The 20,219-nt window shown below is 49.4% G+C and overlaps 3 protein-coding genes across 3 annotated transcripts; 2 read left to right on the top strand and 1 right to left on the bottom strand.

The window, feature by feature from the left end:
- Positions 1-2,530: 2,530 nt before the first annotated feature.
- LOC132003284 (C-C motif chemokine 8-like) lies at positions 2,531-4,562 on the top strand. The gene is made up of 3 exons (XM_059378613.1): positions 2,531-2,676; positions 3,462-3,579; positions 3,972-4,562. Exons 1-3 carry the CDS (start codon positions 2,601-2,603, stop codon positions 4,075-4,077), a joined length of 300 nt encoding a protein of 99 aa, XP_059234596.1. The 5' UTR covers positions 2,531-2,600; the 3' UTR covers positions 4,078-4,562.
- Positions 4,563-12,477: 7,915 nt separating this feature from the next.
- LOC132003331 (C-C motif chemokine 13-like) lies at positions 12,478-14,357 on the top strand. The gene is made up of 3 exons (XM_059378700.1): positions 12,478-12,707; positions 13,264-13,378; positions 13,765-14,357. Exons 1-3 carry the CDS (start codon positions 12,491-12,493, stop codon positions 13,868-13,870), a joined length of 438 nt encoding a protein of 145 aa, XP_059234683.1. The 5' UTR covers positions 12,478-12,490; the 3' UTR covers positions 13,871-14,357.
- Positions 14,358-16,165: 1,808 nt separating this feature from the next.
- CCL1 (C-C motif chemokine ligand 1) lies at positions 16,166-18,923 on the bottom strand. Its single transcript, XM_059380989.1, has 3 exons — positions 18,813-18,923; positions 17,483-17,594; positions 16,166-16,324 (listed from the first exon to the last, which is right to left on the bottom strand). The coding sequence occupies exons 1-3, from the start codon at positions 18,886-18,888 to the stop codon at positions 16,222-16,224; spliced, it is 291 nt and encodes a 96-aa protein (XP_059236972.1). The 5' UTR covers positions 18,889-18,923; the 3' UTR covers positions 16,166-16,221.
- Positions 18,924-20,219: the final 1,296 nt, after the last annotated feature.

Raw genomic sequence — 20,219 nt, 5'->3', positions numbered from 1 at the left:
GACCAAGAACCACACTCTGAGTCCCTTCTTAGCTTGTTCTAGATACAATACTCATCTTATTTGACTACTGCTAACAGCTTGTTTATTGAACACTTACTATATATTAACTCTGCTGAGTGAGTTTTTGGTGTCGGATGATTCAAAATTCTCAGTAATCTCAATTTCCACATAAGAAAAACACAGCATAGGTGAGGAATTTAAACTATAAAGAAATTAGATTACTTGATTCTTCTCTGACACAGATATTAGCGATCCTAGTATCCAAATCCAGATTTTAACTACCAGGCTACTCTGCCTCTCCTAGGACTGAAAGTTGAAAACACCGCCCTGCCAGTTCCTGTCATACTAGCCACCCTCGTCTCTGATTGGATCCTTTGCATATAATCACAGACAAAATAAGTTACCGAAAAGCTGAAGTATTATTTAACCCAGGAATAGAAATTGTGCTACATAGGAAGTACCACTTCCTACAGCTGACATCAGTAATCAATTATGGCATTATATTCAGTAACCGAAATTAAGGCCTCATGGTTAGTTGGTTGGTTGGTTGGTTTTTCCAGAAAACCTTTCTAATTATCCATCATAACTCTAACAAGATAATACATGATTGAAAACTATTTGCCATCCCTGATCTTGTCAAAACCCCATATTTTATAGATGAGGACAGTGACTCTCAGAGTCAGTTTGCCCATGGTCACATTGAACAAGTCATTGGCTAGTTATTGACTAATCAGGGTTAGACTGAGGATATGACACTGGATTCCCTTCATTTGATGGATCCTTTTTGATTTCCAAGAACTATGACTTTGGGTTTGGTGATGACTTCATAGATACAACATGAAAAGCCCAATCCATGAAATTAATAATTGATAAATTGGACTTTTGATGAAAAACTACTATGTGAAAGACAACATTAAAAGAGTGAGAGGACAGGCCACACACTGGAAGAGAATCTTTGTGAAACACATATCCATTAAAGCACTTGTGTCCAAAATATACAAAAAATCAAAATTCAATAATAAGAAACTCAAAAATGAGTAAACAAACAGCATGATTTAAAAATAGGTAAAAGACCTTATCAAGGCACCTCCCTAAAGAAGATATGCAAATGGAAGATTAACATATAAAAATATGTTCAACATCCTATGTCTTTAGGGAATTGCAAATTAAAACACTAAGATATGACTAACCCAGTAAAGTGGCTAAAATCCAAAATACTGACAAAAACAAATGCTGATGAAGATGTCGAACAACAGAAACTCTCATTCATTGCAGGTGGGAATGCACAAGGGTACAGGCACTTTGAAAGACCCTTTGGCGGCTTCTTATAAAGCTAGCCATAGTCTTATCATACAATCTAGCCATCACACTCCCAAATGAGTTGAAAATTTATGTCCACACAAAAGCCTACACAAAAACGTTTATAGCAGACTTTATTCAGAATTACCCCAAACTGGAAGCAACCAAGACGTCCCTCAGTAGAGGAACAGATAAACAAAATAATACATACATACAGTGGAATATTACTCAGCAATAAAAAGAAATGAGCTACCAAACCATGAAAAGACACTAAGAACCTTAAATGCATATTTCTAAGTGAAAGCAGCCAATTTGAAAGTGCTACATACTGTATGATTCTGGCTACTTGATACTCTGGAAAGCAAACGTATAGAGAGAGTAAAAAGATTTGAGGGAAGAGCACAGGGGAGCGTCAGGGCAGTGTAATTTCTGCAGGATACTTTAATGGCAGACACAGGAGGGGAAGAGAGAGAGCGCAGGAGGTCAGTGGTTTGCAAGTCTAGCTCCTTCCTTTCCCTCCCCACCCCTGCTCGCACTGTGTGTCAACAAAGGGAACTGAAGGCCTTTCTCAAACAGACTCATTCTACCTAAATCTGCATGAACTATCAGGCTTCTCCAAATGAATTCACCTGGAAAGAAATTATAGCGTCTAAAGAAAACATTTGGAAACCACCACCCTACAAGGTCAGTACATGCTGTCCAGTCCTCATGCTCTGTAATATAAGATTGCAAGGCATCAAGACGAAGATTTTTCTGGATTCCAACGTTCCACCAGGGTTCTATCAGGCTGTGTGGCATTCTAAATGAGCCTGACTAGTTTAGGATGCCTGAGCCCTGAGTCTGATACAAAGTTCAGACAAAGACTTAAGGCCCCATCCTAGGCCTCCTGTGCCCCAGAGAGGGCCAGGCCTTTGATTGTCTTCACTCCACTCTGACCTCAGCTGTCATTCTTCCTTTCCAAAGGATCATTTTCCATTTCACAGAACTCATAGCCCTTCTCCGTCCCATGAGGTCACTTCCTATGTTTTGCTAGGCACAACACACTCCCTTTCTCCTCTGCTCCATAGAGTCTAAATGAACAACTGAAACTGTTCAGCTTCCTTCTTCCAGCGTTCGGAAATCACCCCCAGGAGCTGGTGCCTAGTCAGCTCATTCTAAGTCCTATGTCAAGGCCCCGCCCATGCTCTCTGCTCTCAATAAAAGGCAGTCAGGGTGGCCCAAGGAACTAGAGGAGCAGACAGGCTGAGACCAATCCAGAAACCTCCAGCGCTCACAACGCAAGCTCCCTGCTCCCCACCGACATGAAGGTCTCCGCCACACTTCTGTGCCTGTTGCTCACGGCCGCCGCCTTCAGCATCCAGGTGCTCGCCCAGCCAGGTAAGGCCCTCTCGTCCTAAGGCTTACCTTATAACTGTCATTACTCTCATCCCAGCATGAGTCATCCCATGCTTGCTGCCTAGCCTACACTACAGAAATGGAGAAAGTGAAACCAACAAGGGGGAGGAGAAGAGCTGTCATGGCACAGTTAGTCAGAGCCAGAACCAGATGCCTGGGTCACTGAGGCCAGTCCCCATGGTCCTTCCTGACACCAGCCTGGAGAAGAAACACTCAACGCAACCACTACCTCAATGATCCTTACATCGTTTGGGGATGTGGGGACCATTTCTGATTGAGGATGTGAAGGACATTTCAGGCAGTAGTGGAGGGAAAGGAAAAAAAGATCTATAGTTCGGGGCTTTAAAATTTGGATTATAGCCCATGTACCAGTGGCTACGTAAGGAAGAAAAGGACCCAGAGGCCTCTCAGCCTGTGACACTGGTTGGCTTTAGAGCCCGTGGGGACAGAACGCTGGGAAACAAGGTCTTAGAACTTATCTATTTGGCGTCAGAGGTTTGGGGTCAGTAGACCCTCCTAATGACACTAGAGGGTTATTGTCATTTCTTCATCCCCAGTCATCAGTGAAGACCCAGTAGTTCCATAGAGAAAATGGACTCCTCACTACCAATTTATCCATGCAATGTGGATTAAGGCACTGGACGTAGGACCATTCGGTCCTGGTTGGAAATTGTGTGTTTGCTTTGTCTTCTCCTACCTTCACCTGTACTTGCAAATGCATGTTTATGATGCCCTATAACTCTCATTCTTCGCAAAATGTTTTTCAGGTTCAGTTTCCATCCCAATTACCTGCTGCTTCAATGTGGTCAAAAGGAAGGTCCCCCTGCAGAAACTGGAGAGCTACACGAGGGTCACCAACAGCCAGTGTCCCCAGGAAGCTGTGATGTAAGTGGACCATGCTCTAGCACCCTCTGCCGAAAGTTCTGAGTTCTGTACAAGAGAAAGAGATCAGGATTCATGCCCAAACAAGTCAGATAAATATATCGTCTGATCCAAAGGGATTTTTACCCCAGGGAGAAACTGAGCCCACAGGAGGGATATCCATACTCCCTCCAGGCTCCCCTTCTAGGAGCTTGGTCAGATCATCCAGGTTCCTTCAGCCAGCAGCCCGAGGGTCTCCCCTGGGATAGCATGAGCAATTTTCTTTTGAGCCCTTCCTCCCATCCTTCTGCTCCCACCTGTCCCTATCTAGCCCCCTCACCCAAGAACTCCTCAAGTTTAGGAGCCAACAGGCACCTCAAGGGGCTCCATCTAACTGCCCTCTCTCCCCACAACAGCTTCAAGACCAAAGCTTCCAAGGAGATCTGTGCTGACCCCCAGCTGAAATGGGTCCAGGATAACATGAAGCACCTGGACCAAAAGTCCTCAACCCAGAAGCCTTGAACCTTTGCACCTGGACCAAGAGACGGAGCCTGAAGAAAATCTTATTTATTTTCCCCCAACCCTCCCCAAGGGCAGAGCGATCTTATTTTATTACAATGTACAACAAGAGGCATTTTGTATAATAATTTAAAGCACATTTCTCAAATAATATTTAATGATATTTAAGTTATTAACATTTTGACTTTATCTGCCATAAATCCTGGTGAACATAAAGCACAGAATCTGTGGCATGTTTTCCTTTCTGTGAGCTCAGTCAAGTTCATGGCAGGATATCGATGTTCTCCCTCCAATGTGTCCACAGTATTGTGAGGTCCTTTTGGGGATCATCAGAGTGAAACATTTCTGTATTCTTGTGAATCATCGCTCCTGTATGTCAAAGGCCTGCTGTGTAGTGTGGTTGAAGTTAATGTTATTTAATGACTATGGAATTTTCAAAAAAAAAAAAAAAGAAATATAGGACTCTAAGCTACTTGGTCTTATTTTTCATGGGGTCACATTTAGCTGGGCGGCAGAAAATGGCAGCAATGGCTGGCAATTTGGGGTCGAGGGGCCATCCTCTAAGAAGTGTTTCAGATGCAACTGAGAATTCAGGTGCTCCTGCCCTTTGGCTCCAGTCCCCAATGTCACCTGCCCATTTCTTTTCTTGTCACACCTCCCTTTGTCCAGTCTTCCTCTTGTCTCAAATTTTCTTTAATGCCGCAAGTGTTATCCATCTAATTAATCCTCAAATTTAGACTCTTAGCTTAAAACTAGAGGAACCTAGATGTCCACCACCTAGGAACTCTTTTAAGGATTGTCCCTGAAGCATCCTTAAAAGGACTGGTCTTGAAGGATGACATGCCTTGGGAAATGACAAGGTTCTTCCTAGCTGGTCCAGGAGGGGAAGCAAGAGCTGGGACAGAGGGAGGAGTTCCCATCTAGCTGGACACTGGAAAAGATAAGATGCATTAAAAGTTTTGAAATAGGAGAGAAGGAAAGTGTCATTCAAGGTGCACATGAGGAAAGATAACCTGGTGTCCAAGGACGGGGAGGAGTGTGGGAGGGAGAGCCTGAGGGCACGTCACTGTTAACGGTGCAGGGGAGGTGAAACAGGATGGTCATGGGGGTGATGTTGGGTTGAATGGGCAAGACGGAGTGCTGTGTCAAAGGTTAGAGAGGGAAAGCATTTGGCCCGGGACATAGGCCTTCTCTTACAATCTCACAAAGCAACTATTTAGAGGGCTGGTGTCCTTAAGACCCAGAATGAAGGTATCTCCAGCCCCAATCTCCCAAATCTGCAAGCATCTGTTTGAAGGCATGGGACCTCCTTTCCTTACTGGTCTCTTAAGGTCGAGATTCCCTTGGACTGGATGAACATAGCTGGCTCCATTTTCAGATATGAGGCCCACCATAGTAAAGCACCAACACCAGATCCCTCACAGAGGGTAAGAGGATAGTTTTCTCGACAACGCAGCTCTGTAGAGCCTGGCATGATTGATCATGTGGAGAGATGCCACGAGTTCAGTGCACCAGGAAGCATGACCCTTGGATTCTGGTCCCAGAACTGACCCTGACTCTGTGTCACTTAGGTCAAGTCAATGTTAATCTCTCTCTCTGGCATTAAGATGCCCCATATGAAAGGGAAGCCTATACTGTGTCACAGGCAGAAAGCGAGGGGACCTGGCAGGTGACCTCACAAGCTCTCTCCAGTTCTAGGAGCCACGTCTCTTGGAAAGTTGGCTGTGCCTGTTGGCTATGGTAGAATGGGGAAGGAAGGGACCTGGATTAAAATCATCGCACCAGCCAGGAGCCCAGCCTACTGGCAAACACCAGTCAGATATATCACCTGTCTGAAGACAAGCTTTCCACTAAAGTCCAAGGTAGCACACCCATGCCGCAGTAGCAATAAGGCAGCTGGGAGTCAGCTGGCCACAAGGGCCACATCCAGTTCCAATCTCTCTTCCACAGCCTCAAGGACAAGCTGGCTAATGAGGCCTGGACCCCTGGTTTCATGAAAGAGCTGCACCACGAATCCCCAACTAAGGGATGGAGACCCACCCTAAACTGACCCCCCAGGCCACAGTCAAGACACAGCCCGCTTGTTCTCCCCAAGCTTTGCCCAGCTAACTGTACTCTGCGACTGTGTCATTATATTTAACTCACAACAAACTTTGTTCACAACATTGAACATAATTATCCTAAATCATGCGTCATCTCATTTAAGTTGCCGATGCTTTCCATGGCCTGACTTGGACAGCAGTGCTTTGAAAAATCCACTTCCTCATGTTGAGTGTTTCATTTCTGTGAACCCATTTATTCCCCTGTCAAATGGGGGTGAAGACCGGGGAAGTCGCGGGAAGCTGGCATGCCTCCTCTTGGGCACACCTCTGATCTCACCCTCAGCTCAGGTCATGATTCACTTTGCTCTCTTGGCATCCGCTGCCACTGTCCTCCTCATGTCTTGCTTTCCACCCACAGGTTCCTCTTTGGGGTGTCTTCTCAGGTCAAGAGTTGGCTCAGCCTGCACATTTGCCTAAGGTTCAGAAGTGTGGGAGAGGAAACACTTTGGGTGACAACCTTCCACCAATGCAGGATGGAGGCAGATGTCCAAACACTTCTGCTACCCTTCTTCCCAGAGGTTGATTCTGGGAGCCATTCCATGGGCTTTTCAGGTAATCTCAGGAGAATCAGTCCCCATTGCCCTCTAGGCTGACCTGAATTATGCATACTTGGGTTGGCTTCTCTTCCTTCTTCATCTATGGTGCCTACTCAGTCCTGATGCCTGGGATCACTTCCAAAAGAACCATCGGCACACAGGTCCTTCTCTCAGGCTTTCCTTAATTAAGTCATGGTATCATAGAGTCAATATTTGTTCTCCTTCCCTTGGGTCGAAATCGGATCTCAACAGACAAGTTCACTGGGTCTGGGCCAGGAAATGAGCTAGGCATTTGGTTGGTGTGTTCACAAGGGCTGGGGCAAGACCATGGACTCAACTACATATTTTATAGGACTGGGTTCAAGAGGGTGACTCCCACATCAGGGCCAACAAGACTGGGACTAAGTTAGCTACATAAGTAGGAGAATGCTGACATAGGGATTTAGTAAATAAGTAAATGTATTGAAGATAATGGAAGTCAAGTCACTTACTACTGGAGAAGTTTCCATAGACTAAACATAAGAATGTCAGAAGGTTAGAGGAAAAAACCACAAAAAACACATGTTGTGTTGAACTTCAAATTGGAGGTACTGGTACAAACTCAAGAATTTACAGGTAGATGATAGAGAAATGATAGATCGATAGATAATAGATCAACAGAGAGTAAATGATAGATAGACGATAGGTGATTGGTAGAAATACACACACGGGTCATAGGATGTGTATCTTTTTAATCACCAAACCCGTTTTTCAAATACTACTAAATATTTTTCAAACCCATCACCTCAATTTACTTCCACACCCACCAGCAATGTTTGAGGGCTAGAGTTTTTCCACATTTGACATTGCAACACTTCTTTCTATCAATTGTTTTTAAGTTAGCCATTCTGCATGAGCATAATTCCCCATAATCCACATAGCTGTGGTTTAAATTTTCGCTTTACTGGTGACTAAGGAGGCTGAGCATCTATTCAAGTGTCTGTCAGATATCTTCTATCATGAAGTTTCAGGCCATGTCTTTTGTCCATTCTTTAGATTTTTAAGTTTAGACTTTGTCCATTTGTAGATTTTCTGTCTTTTTATTATGAATTAGTGGAGGTATTTTCTGTATTCTGAATAGAAAGTGTCAGGTGTGCAAACTTAAATGCCTTTTCATAACCTGTGGTTCTCCTTTCCACTCCACTCTTGCATGAAGAGCCTCCTGATTTTTAATATGTTCCATTTATCAGTATGTTCCTTTACAGTTTGTCCTTCGGTTTTCTGTTTAAGAAAACTTCTTTAAACCATCCATTTCAGAGCAATCTGAAATGTGAAGTCTGTGTGGGCTGGAAGCCTTCACAACCAGACACAGTTTTTTTTTTTTTTAAGAGTTTATTTATTTAGTTATCTGTCAGAGAGAAAGAGAGAGAGTGAGCACAAATGGGGAAACAGTGGGCAGAGGGAGAAGCAGGATCCCCACCGAGCAGGAAGCCTAATGCAGGACTCGATCCCAGAACCCTGGGATCATGACCTGAGCCAGCTGAAGGCAGACGCTTAACTGACTGAGGCACTCAGGCATCCCACAACCAGACATAATTTAAGGCCTCCAATGATTCCTGTTGAGGCCAGATGGGAAGAAGAACATCGTAGGTGGATGGGACGCTCTATTTGAATACAGAGATAAGAGAGCAGGTGGTGTGAAGGAAGGAGTAAAGAAGCAGTCTTGCACTGTTTCCAGGGGTGGCAGAGGGACCTCCCTCCTTCAGTGCCAGGAAGGTGGTATTCTCTTCCTCTGCAGGCTTGCCTTTCTCTGGAGAGAGCCAGCCTGGTGGGCAGAAAATGCCAGTCACTCCCTTCTCAGCAGCCACTCCAGCAGTAGGAGCTCTGTTCTGTAAAGTGGCAAGGTTGTACTATCTGAAAATTCCTTAGAGCTTTAAAAGAATGAAATGAGACTGACAGGGAGAAAAGTAAGTCCAGGGTGCCCCAGCCCTGCTTTCCTGAGCAGTTTTAGTTTTAAGCTGTGACAGAGGATGGTTTGCCAATAAGTAATTCCATGAGAATAGACCTCAGTGGGTAAGCAAACCTCTGAAAACCACAACATTGCGTAGTGAAGGCAATTCCAGGATGTTCTGATCTAAGAGGGCAGGGTGCTAAGACTTCCCAGAGCTCCTGGAGGCAGCTTGTAGGATGCTTGGAGGCCAGGATGCTGCAGCAACAAAAATGATCCTAAAATCACAGATTCTATAGTTCCGGGAGACTTCTATTGTGTAAAGATCATTGGGCTGGAAAAGAGCTAGCTGCAGGTCCACTCTTAACATAACCGACTCGAGTCCGATCTCCACCAGGTCCCACTGTGAGCAGAGGATACCATCATCCACCTGGAGGCCTCATCACATAATCCCAGAAGGGCTCAGGATTCCTTTCCCCAGTGTGGAATGGCCCTGGTTATATGGTGTCCAGCTCCTCTGGGGAAGACTTAGCGAAGCCTCTGAGCTTCCAGATTTAGCAAAAATATTGCCAAGGGCTAAGTTATGCTACAAAAATTACTCATTGTTTATCTGAAACTCAAATTTAACCAACTATCCTGTATTTCACCTGGCAACCTGGCATTGCGGGGCCCCTTCCTGGTCTTCCTGGTCAGGGGATTCCAAGTCTCTGCGCCAGTTTGGATCTGGTAATTAGGCAACAGGCCATGAATCTCTCCTATAAGAACTTATGTTAGGTTTCTGCCCATGAAATCTAGAATTTTCTGCCTGAAGTCAAGCAGCATCTTGTAAGCATCCCATCCATTTCATGCTTAGAGATCCCATAATCACTAAGGCGGATCCCTGCTGTTTACCCCTCCAGCCCTGTGGCTCTTTGGGGGTAATCATACCCACCTTGTCTCTACTGCTCATTAAGCAGCACTGCCCTGCTTCTCCCATCCTGGATCCCACTCTTCCCACCGAGATCCAAACCTAGATGACGGCATGGCTTCCCTAGCATGGGCCCTTTCCTGGTTAGAAATGGAGATTATTGCCATTGTGCTGAGCACTTTCCCTGCATTACCTTCCACTCCGACATCACAACGAGGTAACAGTTAACCATCAGCTTCCTCCTAGAGGCTCAGAGAGGTAAGCAATGTGCCCCAAGTCACATATATCCACCAGTACCATGGTGGATATAGGATTTGAAGCCTTCCTGGCTGACTTCAGATCCCAGGCTCCTAAACAGTCTCCTAATGAGATAGACCAGGTCCTGAAACAGAGGGAAGGACAGACAGACGTCCTGATAGCCAGGAGGGTTTGGATGTCCCTTCACCCGCTCAGTTTGGAGGAAAGTTCAGGGTGCATGTATAGGACTGGCTACAAGTGAGAATAACACTCAAGGCTAAGGTGGTCCCATTCATCGATCTAGGCGTCCTTGCTGAAAATTCGGGATTCGGTGCATTGGTACAAGTACCCATAAGCGAAGTTAACACTCGGTTAGATGGGCTGATCAGAGGCTAGGCATAAAAGGAAGACTGCAGCTAACAAGGCTCTAATGCTGGGACTTCCTGGGATGTTAGGAAGGAGTCCAAAGGCTCAAGCAGTTCAGCCATCCACTAACTGCACTGCCCAGGGAGTTCCGGCAGACACATCCCTTGTCAGGTTCTCTGGTGGCTTTGCTAGAGATCAGAGATGGCCACGGGTATGCTGTAACTCCGTGATTCTCAAACTTGGGTGCACAGCAGAATCACCAGCGGGCTTGTTAGAACATGGTCTGCCACACCCGTGATGATTTAAGTCACCATGCTGCCAACAGATGCTTTTATGATGCTTCCAAAATGTATGAGCAACCCAGTCCCAGAATCCCATGTGGAAGGACCATTTCCCAGAACCGGTTCTGGTCCTCGGTCCAAACCTATGCCAGTCAGGGTCCGAGTAAGGAACAGGTTACACTTAAATTTGTATGACCTGGGAATGGACTGATAAAGAGGTCATTTAGCAAGATGCAGGCTGAGTGTGGAGAAACCAAAGCGGTGTTTTAGTACCCTGAGGCTAGAAACAGCGGGGGCACTGCCCCTAGAACCAAGGACCAAAGTTCAGGCAATGCCCCCCCAGGAGAGAAATGAAAGCCATTGGATGAAGGCTGCATCCAAGCTGATGCCCAGGAGAGGCAGCAAAGAGATCGACTCCTCACCTTACTCTTCCCTCTCTCCCACACCCCGAGGGGCTCCCTAGTGCCCAAGCCCAGGCCGGACCCAAAAGATCCGCAGTCCCACTGGGATGTAATCCACACAGGTCGGCTTCCTGGGCCAGAGAAGAGCATGGACAAGAATGGAATGTATGTTCGGAGGGAAAGTCTTCCTTTCTCATGTTGCTCTTACCAAGTGTTTGTGTCAAAGTTACGTAAGACTCGTAACATGTGTTGGAGTGCACACTCTTTTGATTTTCTCGGGAACAAATTGTGTAAGACTGGAATTATTAGTTTTTGGAATGCTTGAAGGAACTAGCTATTAAAGCCTTTGGAGCTGGAGGATGTTTTATGAGAGGATTTTCAATGACTGATTCCATTTTTCAGTAGTTTTAGAATTACTCTTTTTATTTTTTTTTCCATTTTTCTTTGGCAGTCTGATAAGTTATATTTTTTTAGGAAACCGTCCATTTCATCTAAATTAAATTTATTGGCCTAAGGGTCTGATTTTCCCTCTGGTGTGTAGGGGATCTGTGGTAACACCTTCTTCCTTTGTCCTACTGTGGCGACCTGTGCTTTTTGCATTTTTCCAAGGTCAGTCTCTGGAGAGCATTGTCCTAGCTCTTTATTCCTGTGCTTTTACCCTCACTGGACTTGTTTTGTTAGAGGGGAAAGGCCTCTAGACTAGAAAGCCGAGGGGAAAGGATTGCAGGCAGGTGCAGAATGTAAGCAGAGTCTGGGAGCCAGGAGGAGGCATGGGGAAAGAACACTCAGGCCAAGTGGCTTTCCAGGCAGTGTCCTGCAGTCCAAGGCCGTTCCCCCTCCCACTGGGGCCATGGGGGATCCCCTCACCGAGCTCCAGCTCAGCAGTCCAAGGCCGTTCCCCCTCCCACTGGGGCCATGGGGGATCCCCTCACCGAGCTCCAGCTCAGCTACACGTTCCTTGCAGGGGGAGAGCAGGAGGCAGGCACAGAAGCAAAGAGCCCACTCTGCTCAACCCTGCGATTCCCTTCCCGGCAACAGCTCTAGAAACCCCATGGTCCTTCCAGAAAACAAGGAGCCTGGACACATCAGTGGGCTTCAAACCATAGCCCCCTGGGCCTGAGTGGCAGAAGGGGACACTAAGCCCTTGTCCTCAGAAGCTGGCTTTGATTCACCTCAAGTATGAGACCTCCACATAAAACCCCTCGGACAAAGCCTTCTGCGCTCAAGACAGTGGGGGAGGCCGTGGTGATCGTATGTAAACAGAGGAGCTTTCTCTTCTGGCACCATCACTCACTTCCCACAAGGCTCTGGGCTGGTGACTTCGGGTCCCCGCGCCTCAGCTTTTTTACTCGCGAATGGCCATGTGGGTAACGGGTTGCACCAGGTCCGGGCCGAACACATCACCTGTGTAAAACCCTCACGCCACACTTGCTCTCTGGTTGTGCAGAAAGCAAGGCCACAGAACGACTCCTCGGATCACACCCGCGGCGAGTGGTGGCCCATCTGTGCTCCTGCTTCCGCTCTGTGGCCGGGGCAGCTGGAAGGAAACAGGGCCTACACGGCTGCAGCCCACAGCTTCCTTCTTAAAATTCCTGGAAAACTCGGGTAGCCAACCTCCAGCTCAGCACATTCAGGAGCGCCCTGCATCTTAACTACACCATGACCCTGCCCAGGCAGACATCCCTCTGGGAGCTCCTACCCTCTCTGCTCCCTATAAAAGGCATGCAGAGCCTCCCGTGCTGCAAAGAAGCCGAGACCGGCCCAGACACTCCCAGCTCTCATTCCCTGCTTCCCGCCGACATGAAGGTCTCTGCTACGCTTCTGTGCCTGCTGCTCATGGCCGCCGCCTTCAGTCCCCAGGTGCCTGCCCAGCCAGGTAAGCCCCCCTTTTTTTGTTTGTTTTCTTCTCCTTCTAGCAAGCCCAAAGCTGAAATGCCCTCCTTCTGAGCCTCTCCGAGCAGTGGGAGTCGTCGGAACCTCACGTGAATGTCTAATTTTAAAAGATGGGAAGCCACAGGCCAAGTTGAGGGCAGGAGAGACCCCACCCACCCACCTCCAGCCATTACAGAGCCAGAGGGAAACCTAAGCTGCACACTCCAAACCCAGGGCCTTTTCTCTGAGCCTGGCTGAGCTGCCCAAACTCTGTACCTAGAGCACTAGAGCCTGGACCTGTCCCACCGGCCTGCCCCGGTCAGCAACGATGCGTTGCTACGATATTCCTGCTCTCCCCCTGTCTCAGCGCTCCGGGCAGGCATGAGGGACCTGAGGTGGATCAGATCCATGTCGACCCCTTTCCCTTCCTTTCTTCCCTTCCCTTCCTTCTCTCTCTCCTCCTTTCCTCTCTTCTCCTTTTCTTTCCTTTCCCTATAGGCGCTTCCTGCTGCATTCAAGCTGATAAAAAACTAGCTTTTTCTCTGTGACCTTATTTCTAGATTCCCTCAGCTCCCTATTCACTTGCTGTTTCACATTTAACAATAAGAAGATCCCCCTGCGGAAGCTGGAGGGCTATCGAATCACCAGCAGCCACTGTCCCCGGGAGGCTGTCATGTAAGTAGAAAAACCCAGCTCACCCCCTCCCTGACCGCACCCCACCCCATGCCCATGCCCCCTGATCTGAAGTTCCACCCCAGAAGACAGTCCCATTTGGGATCCCATACTCAGGGGTTAAGATTTTACCAAACCATGATTGCGTCATGAATGAGCCCAGAGAGGATGCACGTTGCTTTGGCCGAGGCCAGGCCAGCTTCTCCAGGGCCTCGGAGAAAAGGGATGACCTCCAGGATCCCCTTCTTTGCACACCGTGACTTCCTCCTGTCCCTGGGAGGATCCCTTTCCTGCAGCGGGTGGACCAGATGGGCTCAAGAGTTGAGTGAGGCATCTCTTGGGCAAAATCCTCATTTCCACCTAACTGTGAAGCCCTCCTTCGTCCACAGCTTCAGTACAAAACTGGCCAAGGCTATCTGTGCTGACCCAAAGGAGAAGTGGGTCCAGGATTATGTGAAACATCTCAATCAAAAATCTCATGCCCTGAGGACTTGAACTCTTCCAGTCACACTAAGACGCAGCCAAGTATGAGAAAACAGACGACTGTTTTTCCTCCTCCAGACTCCCCAGCTAGACCCTGGACTAATTTTACTATGGTTTCAAATAGGGTGCTTTCTGTTTTGTGATGCCAAGAAATGTACTATGCCTTAAGTAATATCTAATGTTATTTGAATTGTTGCTGGTTGGGGGTTTATTTTGAATATTGGGGATTTTTTTTTTTTATAAGCAAGGCCTTGAGCCAGTTGCTTCCTGTCCTAAGCCCTGGTTTTGTCCCTCGTAAGCTGCAGGCAGTGTGGCTGACTCCTGCCCAACTCCCCAGCCATCGCGTGTACCTACAAATCACGGAGATGAAGGGCTACTGCCATCCGGGGCGGGGAGGGCCTTGGGAATGTGAGGTTCAGCTAAATATGTTAGTACAGAAAGGAGAATGCCATTCCAAGGATTGTTGACTTTTTGCAGAAAATACATGGTGTTTAAAATCTCTTGTAGTGGTGTTTTCTTGGGGGTGGGGGGGTGGGGTAGCTTCCAACCAGTAGGGGGCGCTCCAAGGCGGGGTAGCAGGTGGCTGGCAGAGGGCGCTGGAGGAACAGGCTGTGGGACGGACCTTTTTGGTGGTTGGTGGCTGACCTGGGCTCATTTGCCTGCTGCAGAGGACCCAACCCTGCCACCCAACATGTTCTAGAACAATGACTCCAGCCCCTAACATCAGCTTCTAACTGGTCTCTGCCACCGTGTGTCCCCGCTCCAAGAGGTTCTTGAAGTGATCCAGACACCACACGTACCTGACCTTCAGGGGGAAAGTGAGATGACCCGGTCCTAGTTAGCATCCACCCGGGAGGATGGCAGGGCACGGTCATAACAGAGATTCTTCTAGAAAAGGTCCAGGATGGAAAGGCAGGAAAGAGGGCCTGGAGTGAATATGCCCTATGGTCAGAGTTTGGCTTCCAGAACAGAAAAGGTAGAGTCCTTTAGAGAGGAAACTGGAGGTGTGGTTGTAGAGGAATTGCAGCAGCAAGGTGCGGAGTTTGGAGTCAGTCCTGAGACCGTCGGAGGGTGGAGGGCAGCGGCAGGCCAGGCAGAGTGGTCTGGGGCCACGGGTCGGATGGAGTTAGCTAGGGGGAGCTGACCACAGCTCACTGCTCTACAGTGGTCCCAGCGAGAGGGAAGAGGAGGAAGCAGGGCGGTCGTGGGGCAGCGCAGAAGGCAAGAGGCAGCTGAAAAACAGACCAGACCTGTGACACGTGCAATGTGGGGAAAGGAGAGACACCTCTCCCAGTACAGTATATGGCAACTTCTCCTGCCGAAGCCACCAAGCTGGTCTTCTAAAGGGGGCCAATCCTGAGATTCTAGGCAATCAGCAAATCACATCTCCCGCTAGCTGTTCTCCCTGGGGGCACGTCGGAGTTTTTGGTTACCCCTTCATGAGGGAGGGGCCTCTGCTTCCCAGATGTTGGCAAACGGTTCTCCAGGTCTCCCCCGGGCTGCCTCCCTCCTGCATGTGAGCTGGGCTGGCATTTCTGTAAGACCTAGGATCCACTCAGGCCTGGACAAGAAGAGGTCAGCTGAACAACTTTGCAGGATCTGCCTGGTGGACAGAGTGTCCCCACCCCACCCCTGCACCCCTGATGCTGTGTCAGGCCATCACTGGGCAACTTGGGACACAAGAGAGCTTTCCGGTCCCAGAGACAGGAGTCCTGGGCTCTAACACCAGATCTGACTAGCTCTGTATCCTCAGGCCCATCTTTGTCCCTCACCAACTGTCAGGCACCTCATCTATGAAATAGGGCCAGCAACATCTTACAGATGGTTGACCTCACAAGATCCCCTCCAGCTACAGCAGCTGTGGCTTCTGGAACCCCAGCCCTGAGTTCCCACTTTCTGATTCACCGTGCCCTCTGCTGCTGTCAGGGGAAGCCGAGAATCTTTATCATGGCCCTGACCAAGCGTTCATTCCCACCCAGCCCGCAAAAGACAAAGCCAGTCAGCTGAGACATGTAAGCCATTTATTGGTTCTCGGGAACAAGAAGTCAGGGTTTTTTTTTTTTTTTGGCATCAGTACCAACATATCTCCCATCCCCCCCGGGGCCACCAGCCCCTTGGCCCCATCTTCTCACTGACAGTCAAGTTTATACCCTGAAATCCCTGTGGGATCCAAAAAGCCCAGGGAAACAGGGATTGAAGATTCTGGCATTTAAATATATAAAGTGCAACAACATAGCTTATCAGGACTGAGCAGACCCCCTGTGACCCGGCAAAGCTGGGCAGAAGAACCAGGGTTGGGTGTGGGGCTGGGGAGACAGGGGAAGTCATGCCATCTTCAGAGTCCAGGGTGGAAAGAAACCCTCTCACGTTCGCTTCACCCAGCACGATTTTGCAGTTTTTAAATAACGCTTAACCCATGCGGCTGAGTCTGAGACACAGGTCTCTCGGCCGCCCTTCAGCTTGATTCTGTGGGCAAAGAACAGAGGGGGAGCCGGGTCACATGATTTGCCCCTGGGCTGCCACACACATTCCCAACCCCGCCCCCGCCCCCCCCTCCCCCGGCCCTGAGGATGCCCCCAAGCTGCTTGTTCTGGGTCTGTAAAATGAAGGCACTGCAGGAGACTTGGGGGGCGCATGGGAGGGATAGGCTGGGAGGAACACCCAAGCTTCAGGGAGAGTTTATTAAATTGAATTTCTCCCTTTTCTGGAGAGTGTGATTCATTGTATTCGGGTAGGGTAAAGGCTGCAGACACTCAGGATTAGCTAGTATGGAAATTTCCCTCCTAGAATATCTCTGAGGGCCCTCCATCCATCTTTCCATGTGTCTGTGTCCATCTGGAACCCTCACTCGTTGCTTTAGATTCACTGTGAGTGTGCGTGCGCGCGTGTGTGTATTTATTTTCTGACCTGCCCACCCCTTTAACTTGGCGACTGTCCAACCAAACTATAGACCAATTCTAACTTTAATTATCTGGGTGACCGAAGACAAATCTATTTCCCTGAACTTCGGTGTTCATGATAATGTAAAAGGGTGCCCCCCGAGGGCTAACCAAGGTAATACACACGAATGCTTTATGGATACGGAACAGCAGGGGTAAGCCACCTCCCTCTAACTTTGTAATGACCCTGTGACCCAGCTTTCATCTTTACTCCACTTCACAGATAAGGAGTGTAGAGGAGTACCCAGATAATGAGGTGCTGAAGAATCACCTGCCCAAGGTCACCCAACACTCGGGGTTGGCAAATCTGGAAGCAGAAACTAATTGTGACCCCCTTCGTTTTCCCACTGCACAGTAATTCCTAGACCCTTTAAGCCATTTCTTCTTCTGGGCATGAAATATTAAGATATAATACTAAGCTCCCTGGGGTTCCGAGAAACTAAAGTTATTGCAGTAGCATGGGGCAGGGGAGACGGTAGGTATCTTTCCTGGCACCTGCTATGAGGCGCGGCGCCCCCCGCTAGCGCCCATGCTGGGCTCTGCACCCAGATTTTGGCAGCTTCTCTCCAGGTTTAGAAACCTGAACCTGGTGGAACAGCGCCATCTAGCGTCTGCCTTTCTAATTCCAGGAGGGTTGATTGCTCTCTGGAGGGGGGAGTCACGCTGACAAGGTAGGAGCACTCACATTAGACCCTTGTGGAAGCAGGAGGAGCTGGTGGGTTTGTAACACTGGATTATATGCTGGGGAATCCTTTTCTCCACAAAGACGAAGCAACAGGTGGAGGATGACACATGCACTGGAAGAGAAGCACAAAAATGGTTTGCGTCTGTTTCTTAATGTGGACTTCAGCCTCTCATCCCAGTGGTTTAAAAAAAAAAAAAAAAAATCCCTTTCAGGGACAGACCCAGGCTTGGGGACCACGCACCGCCCAGTGGCTGTGTTATCCATAACCTAGTTCTGTATGTAGGCAGAGGGTCAGAACACGGGTTCAGATCCTAGCTCCCCACAAACCAGTTGTGTGGTCTTCAACAGGATGAGCCCTCGCCCGGGCCCCAGACTTCCCGCCTGTCAAACAAAACTCTTTAAACTGATTTATAAAGGTGCTTCCAGTTCTGATGTCCCACTATGAGTGCATGGTTCTAGTCCGATATTTGGGTTCGAGAGCTCTGGACTCCACACTCTGCGGGGCCCAGTGAGTGTGGTGCATGTGGGAGCAACTGTGGTTGGTGGCTTTGGGTCCAGATTAGGAACTGCTCAAGGAGTTCCAACTGATGGAAGGACAAGGAAAGAGCTTCCAGGAACTAACAGGCTTCCTACCCTCTCTAGAATGGTCTCTACCCAGGCCTGTAGCTCTGTTCGGGTCTCCCACCCCCACTGTGCGGGTTTGCACTCTCTCCCCCACACCCCACCCCCAAGAGACTCGAATTTCAATCCTGATTCCTTCTTCCTAGTTTTATTGTTTGCACAATGTCTTACAGGTGCCTGGAATTAGGTCCGTCTTCTCTAGAGCGCCCTGAGGTCCAGCATCGTCAGTCCCATTTTACCAACAAGGGATGCCCAGTTGGAGAGGTAGTCACTGGCCCAACACTTGCCCGACAGTGATGAGCACACTGTTCCAGTCCCAGTCCTGACATGAGGCTCTCCTTGTTACATGCCACCGGGTAGAGGCAAGACCCAGTCCTTCCTGTGCACCTCTAGCCTCCCAAGTTGTCCTAAAGGGCCTCAGAGTTCCCTGGACGAGGCAGGGCCTCCTTTTGCTCCTGAGCTGAGCCAGCAGCTCAGACGTTATGCTCACCAGACACCTGCTCCCACCGGCCTCTGTCTGCACCCCATCCACATTCTCCATTCACCCTCTTTAGGAGAAATTCTTCCCAGAGGAGGAGAGACAAAGGCACTGAGTTCAGGGCAACCCCTGCTCAAAAGCCCAGAGTGCCTGCCTGGGTGTCTGTCCCCACCCCCCACCCTCCACCCCCCTCACCCCCAGGAGGAGCAAAGTGACTCCATCCACACTCACTGCTCCTGCCGTCCGCATCCGGAAGCCACAGCCCAGCCAACAGCAGGCACGCCAGGGCCATGGTGACCAGCTTCATCCTGCAGAGTGTGGGTCAGACCTCTTTGCAGTGGTCCCGATGTGTCTAGAGAAGCTAATACTGATCCCGTAGGGCCCGGAGCTTTTATTAGAAGACCTGAGTGGGGTTTCCCTGGTGCAGAGGTGGGGAAGTCACAGGGAGGAGAGATACTTACTCACGCCCAATGACCACATGGAACACTCCTTCCCCCACCTTTCCTGGGTGGTGTGAGAGAGATGGGGAAACTTCTCCGAGTGCAGGAGCAGATAAGGATCTTGAGAAAATGAGTAGGAGTTGTCCCAGCTGAGTGGGAAGCGGAGAGAGGTGAGGGACAGGAAGTCGCCTGTGGCTTCTCTGACCCCACGTGTTTCCCTCCTGGACTGGAGCTGCTGGCCCCGAGAGGAGAGGAAGGCAGGGCTGAGGCATACCTGTGTTGAATCCCAGGTCAGCCGATCGGCTGTTGTCCAAACTCACATATCCGCAGTCACATATACCCCGCAAGGTGGAAAGAGGGACACGTGTCCCGAGGAGATGCTGAAATGAGTTCACTGAGATTCGCGACGTCCAGGGCCCAGGCCAGATCATTGCTTTTTCTATTTGTTCAAGCAGTCAATGCCCCTTGGCACCGTGCACCAGGAAAGACAGCCACCATTCAGAGGCAGCACCTGACCTTGGGCCGCTGCCTTTGGATTCACAGAGTCACAAGTAAAAGCCACCCCGTGTAAGGTGAGTGGCGGATACGCCATCTGGAGGGGCCGGGGGAGGAGAGGGAGCGGCCTAGGAGCACCAGAGAGGCCTCCCAGGGGAACACACCCCCTCCCCGAGCAGAGCCTCCTGTGTTGGCTGGGTCGGGGCAGCCGGAGGAACGATAAAAATGGTGGCGGGCCGTCATCTTCCAGGCCGCCCTCTTCCTTTGCCCATGACTCTCCCGCCGGAAGGACGTATGCGGAGGACACGTCGCCGTAAGTCAACCAACACCTGTGTAGGAAACAGGAACATCAGGTCTCCCCCTATCCTTCAATCACAAATACCTTACCTTAGATGGCTGTGAACCTATGCCCTGTCTTAACCCAAATAAAAGACCCACTCGACCCCCTCCCAGGTGCCACTTCCCCGACTCTCCTCTCTTGAGTCCGGGAACCTCGCCAGAGGGCACCTTTAATAAACCTTGCCTTGGGCGCATCTCGCCTGGTGTCCTGTGTATCTCGCCTGTAAAACCTTACATCCTGCAGGTGGGCTGAAGGGGAAAGGGGCCTGCCACCAGAGGAGGGGGCTTGTGTACAGGCGGGGAGGCACGGAGGGAGCCCACTCCCTCGGAGATGCCAGGCAGAGCCGGATCCTGGGGTCAGGAG

Source organism: Mustela nigripes, chromosome 16, assembly GCF_022355385.1.
Source record: "Mustela nigripes isolate SB6536 chromosome 16, MUSNIG.SB6536, whole genome shotgun sequence".
Taxonomy (NCBI): Eukaryota; Metazoa; Chordata; class Mammalia; order Carnivora; family Mustelidae; genus Mustela; species Mustela nigripes.
The sequence above is the reverse complement of the archived record's forward strand: the minus strand, read 5'-3'. Positions and strand labels throughout refer to the sequence as shown.

Bases quoted from the DNA above. Each gene is read 5' to 3' on its own strand.
- LOC132003284 (XM_059378613.1), top strand. From the start codon at position 2,601: ATGAAGGTCTCCGCCACACTTCTGTGCCTGTTGCTCACGGCCGCCGCC. The intron at 2,677-3,461 runs GTAAGGCCCTCT...AATGTTTTTCAG, and splicing joins CCAGGTGCTCGCCCAGCCAG to GTTCAGTTTCCATCCCAATT. The intron at 3,580-3,971 runs GTAAGTGGACCA...TCCCCACAACAG, and splicing joins TGTCCCCAGGAAGCTGTGAT to CTTCAAGACCAAAGCTTCCA.
- LOC132003331 (XM_059378700.1), top strand. From the start codon at position 12,491: ATGACCCTGCCCAGGCAGACATCCCTCTGGGAGCTCCTACCCTCTCTG. The intron at 12,708-13,263 runs GTAAGCCCCCCT...CCTTATTTCTAG, and splicing joins CCAGGTGCCTGCCCAGCCAG to ATTCCCTCAGCTCCCTATTC. The intron at 13,379-13,764 runs GTAAGTAGAAAA...CTTCGTCCACAG, and splicing joins TGTCCCCGGGAGGCTGTCAT to CTTCAGTACAAAACTGGCCA.
- CCL1 (XM_059380989.1), bottom strand. From the start codon at position 18,888: ATGAAGCTGGTCACCATGGCCCTGGCGTGCCTGCTGTTGGCTGGGCTG. The intron at 17,595-18,812 runs GTGAGTGTGGAT...CTTCTCTTCCAG, and splicing joins GGATGCGGACGGCAGGAGCA to TGCATGTGTCATCCTCCACC. The intron at 16,325-17,482 runs GTGAGTGCTCCT...CTTTGCCCACAG, and splicing joins TGCTTCCACAAGGGTCTAAT to AATCAAGCTGAAGGGCGGCC.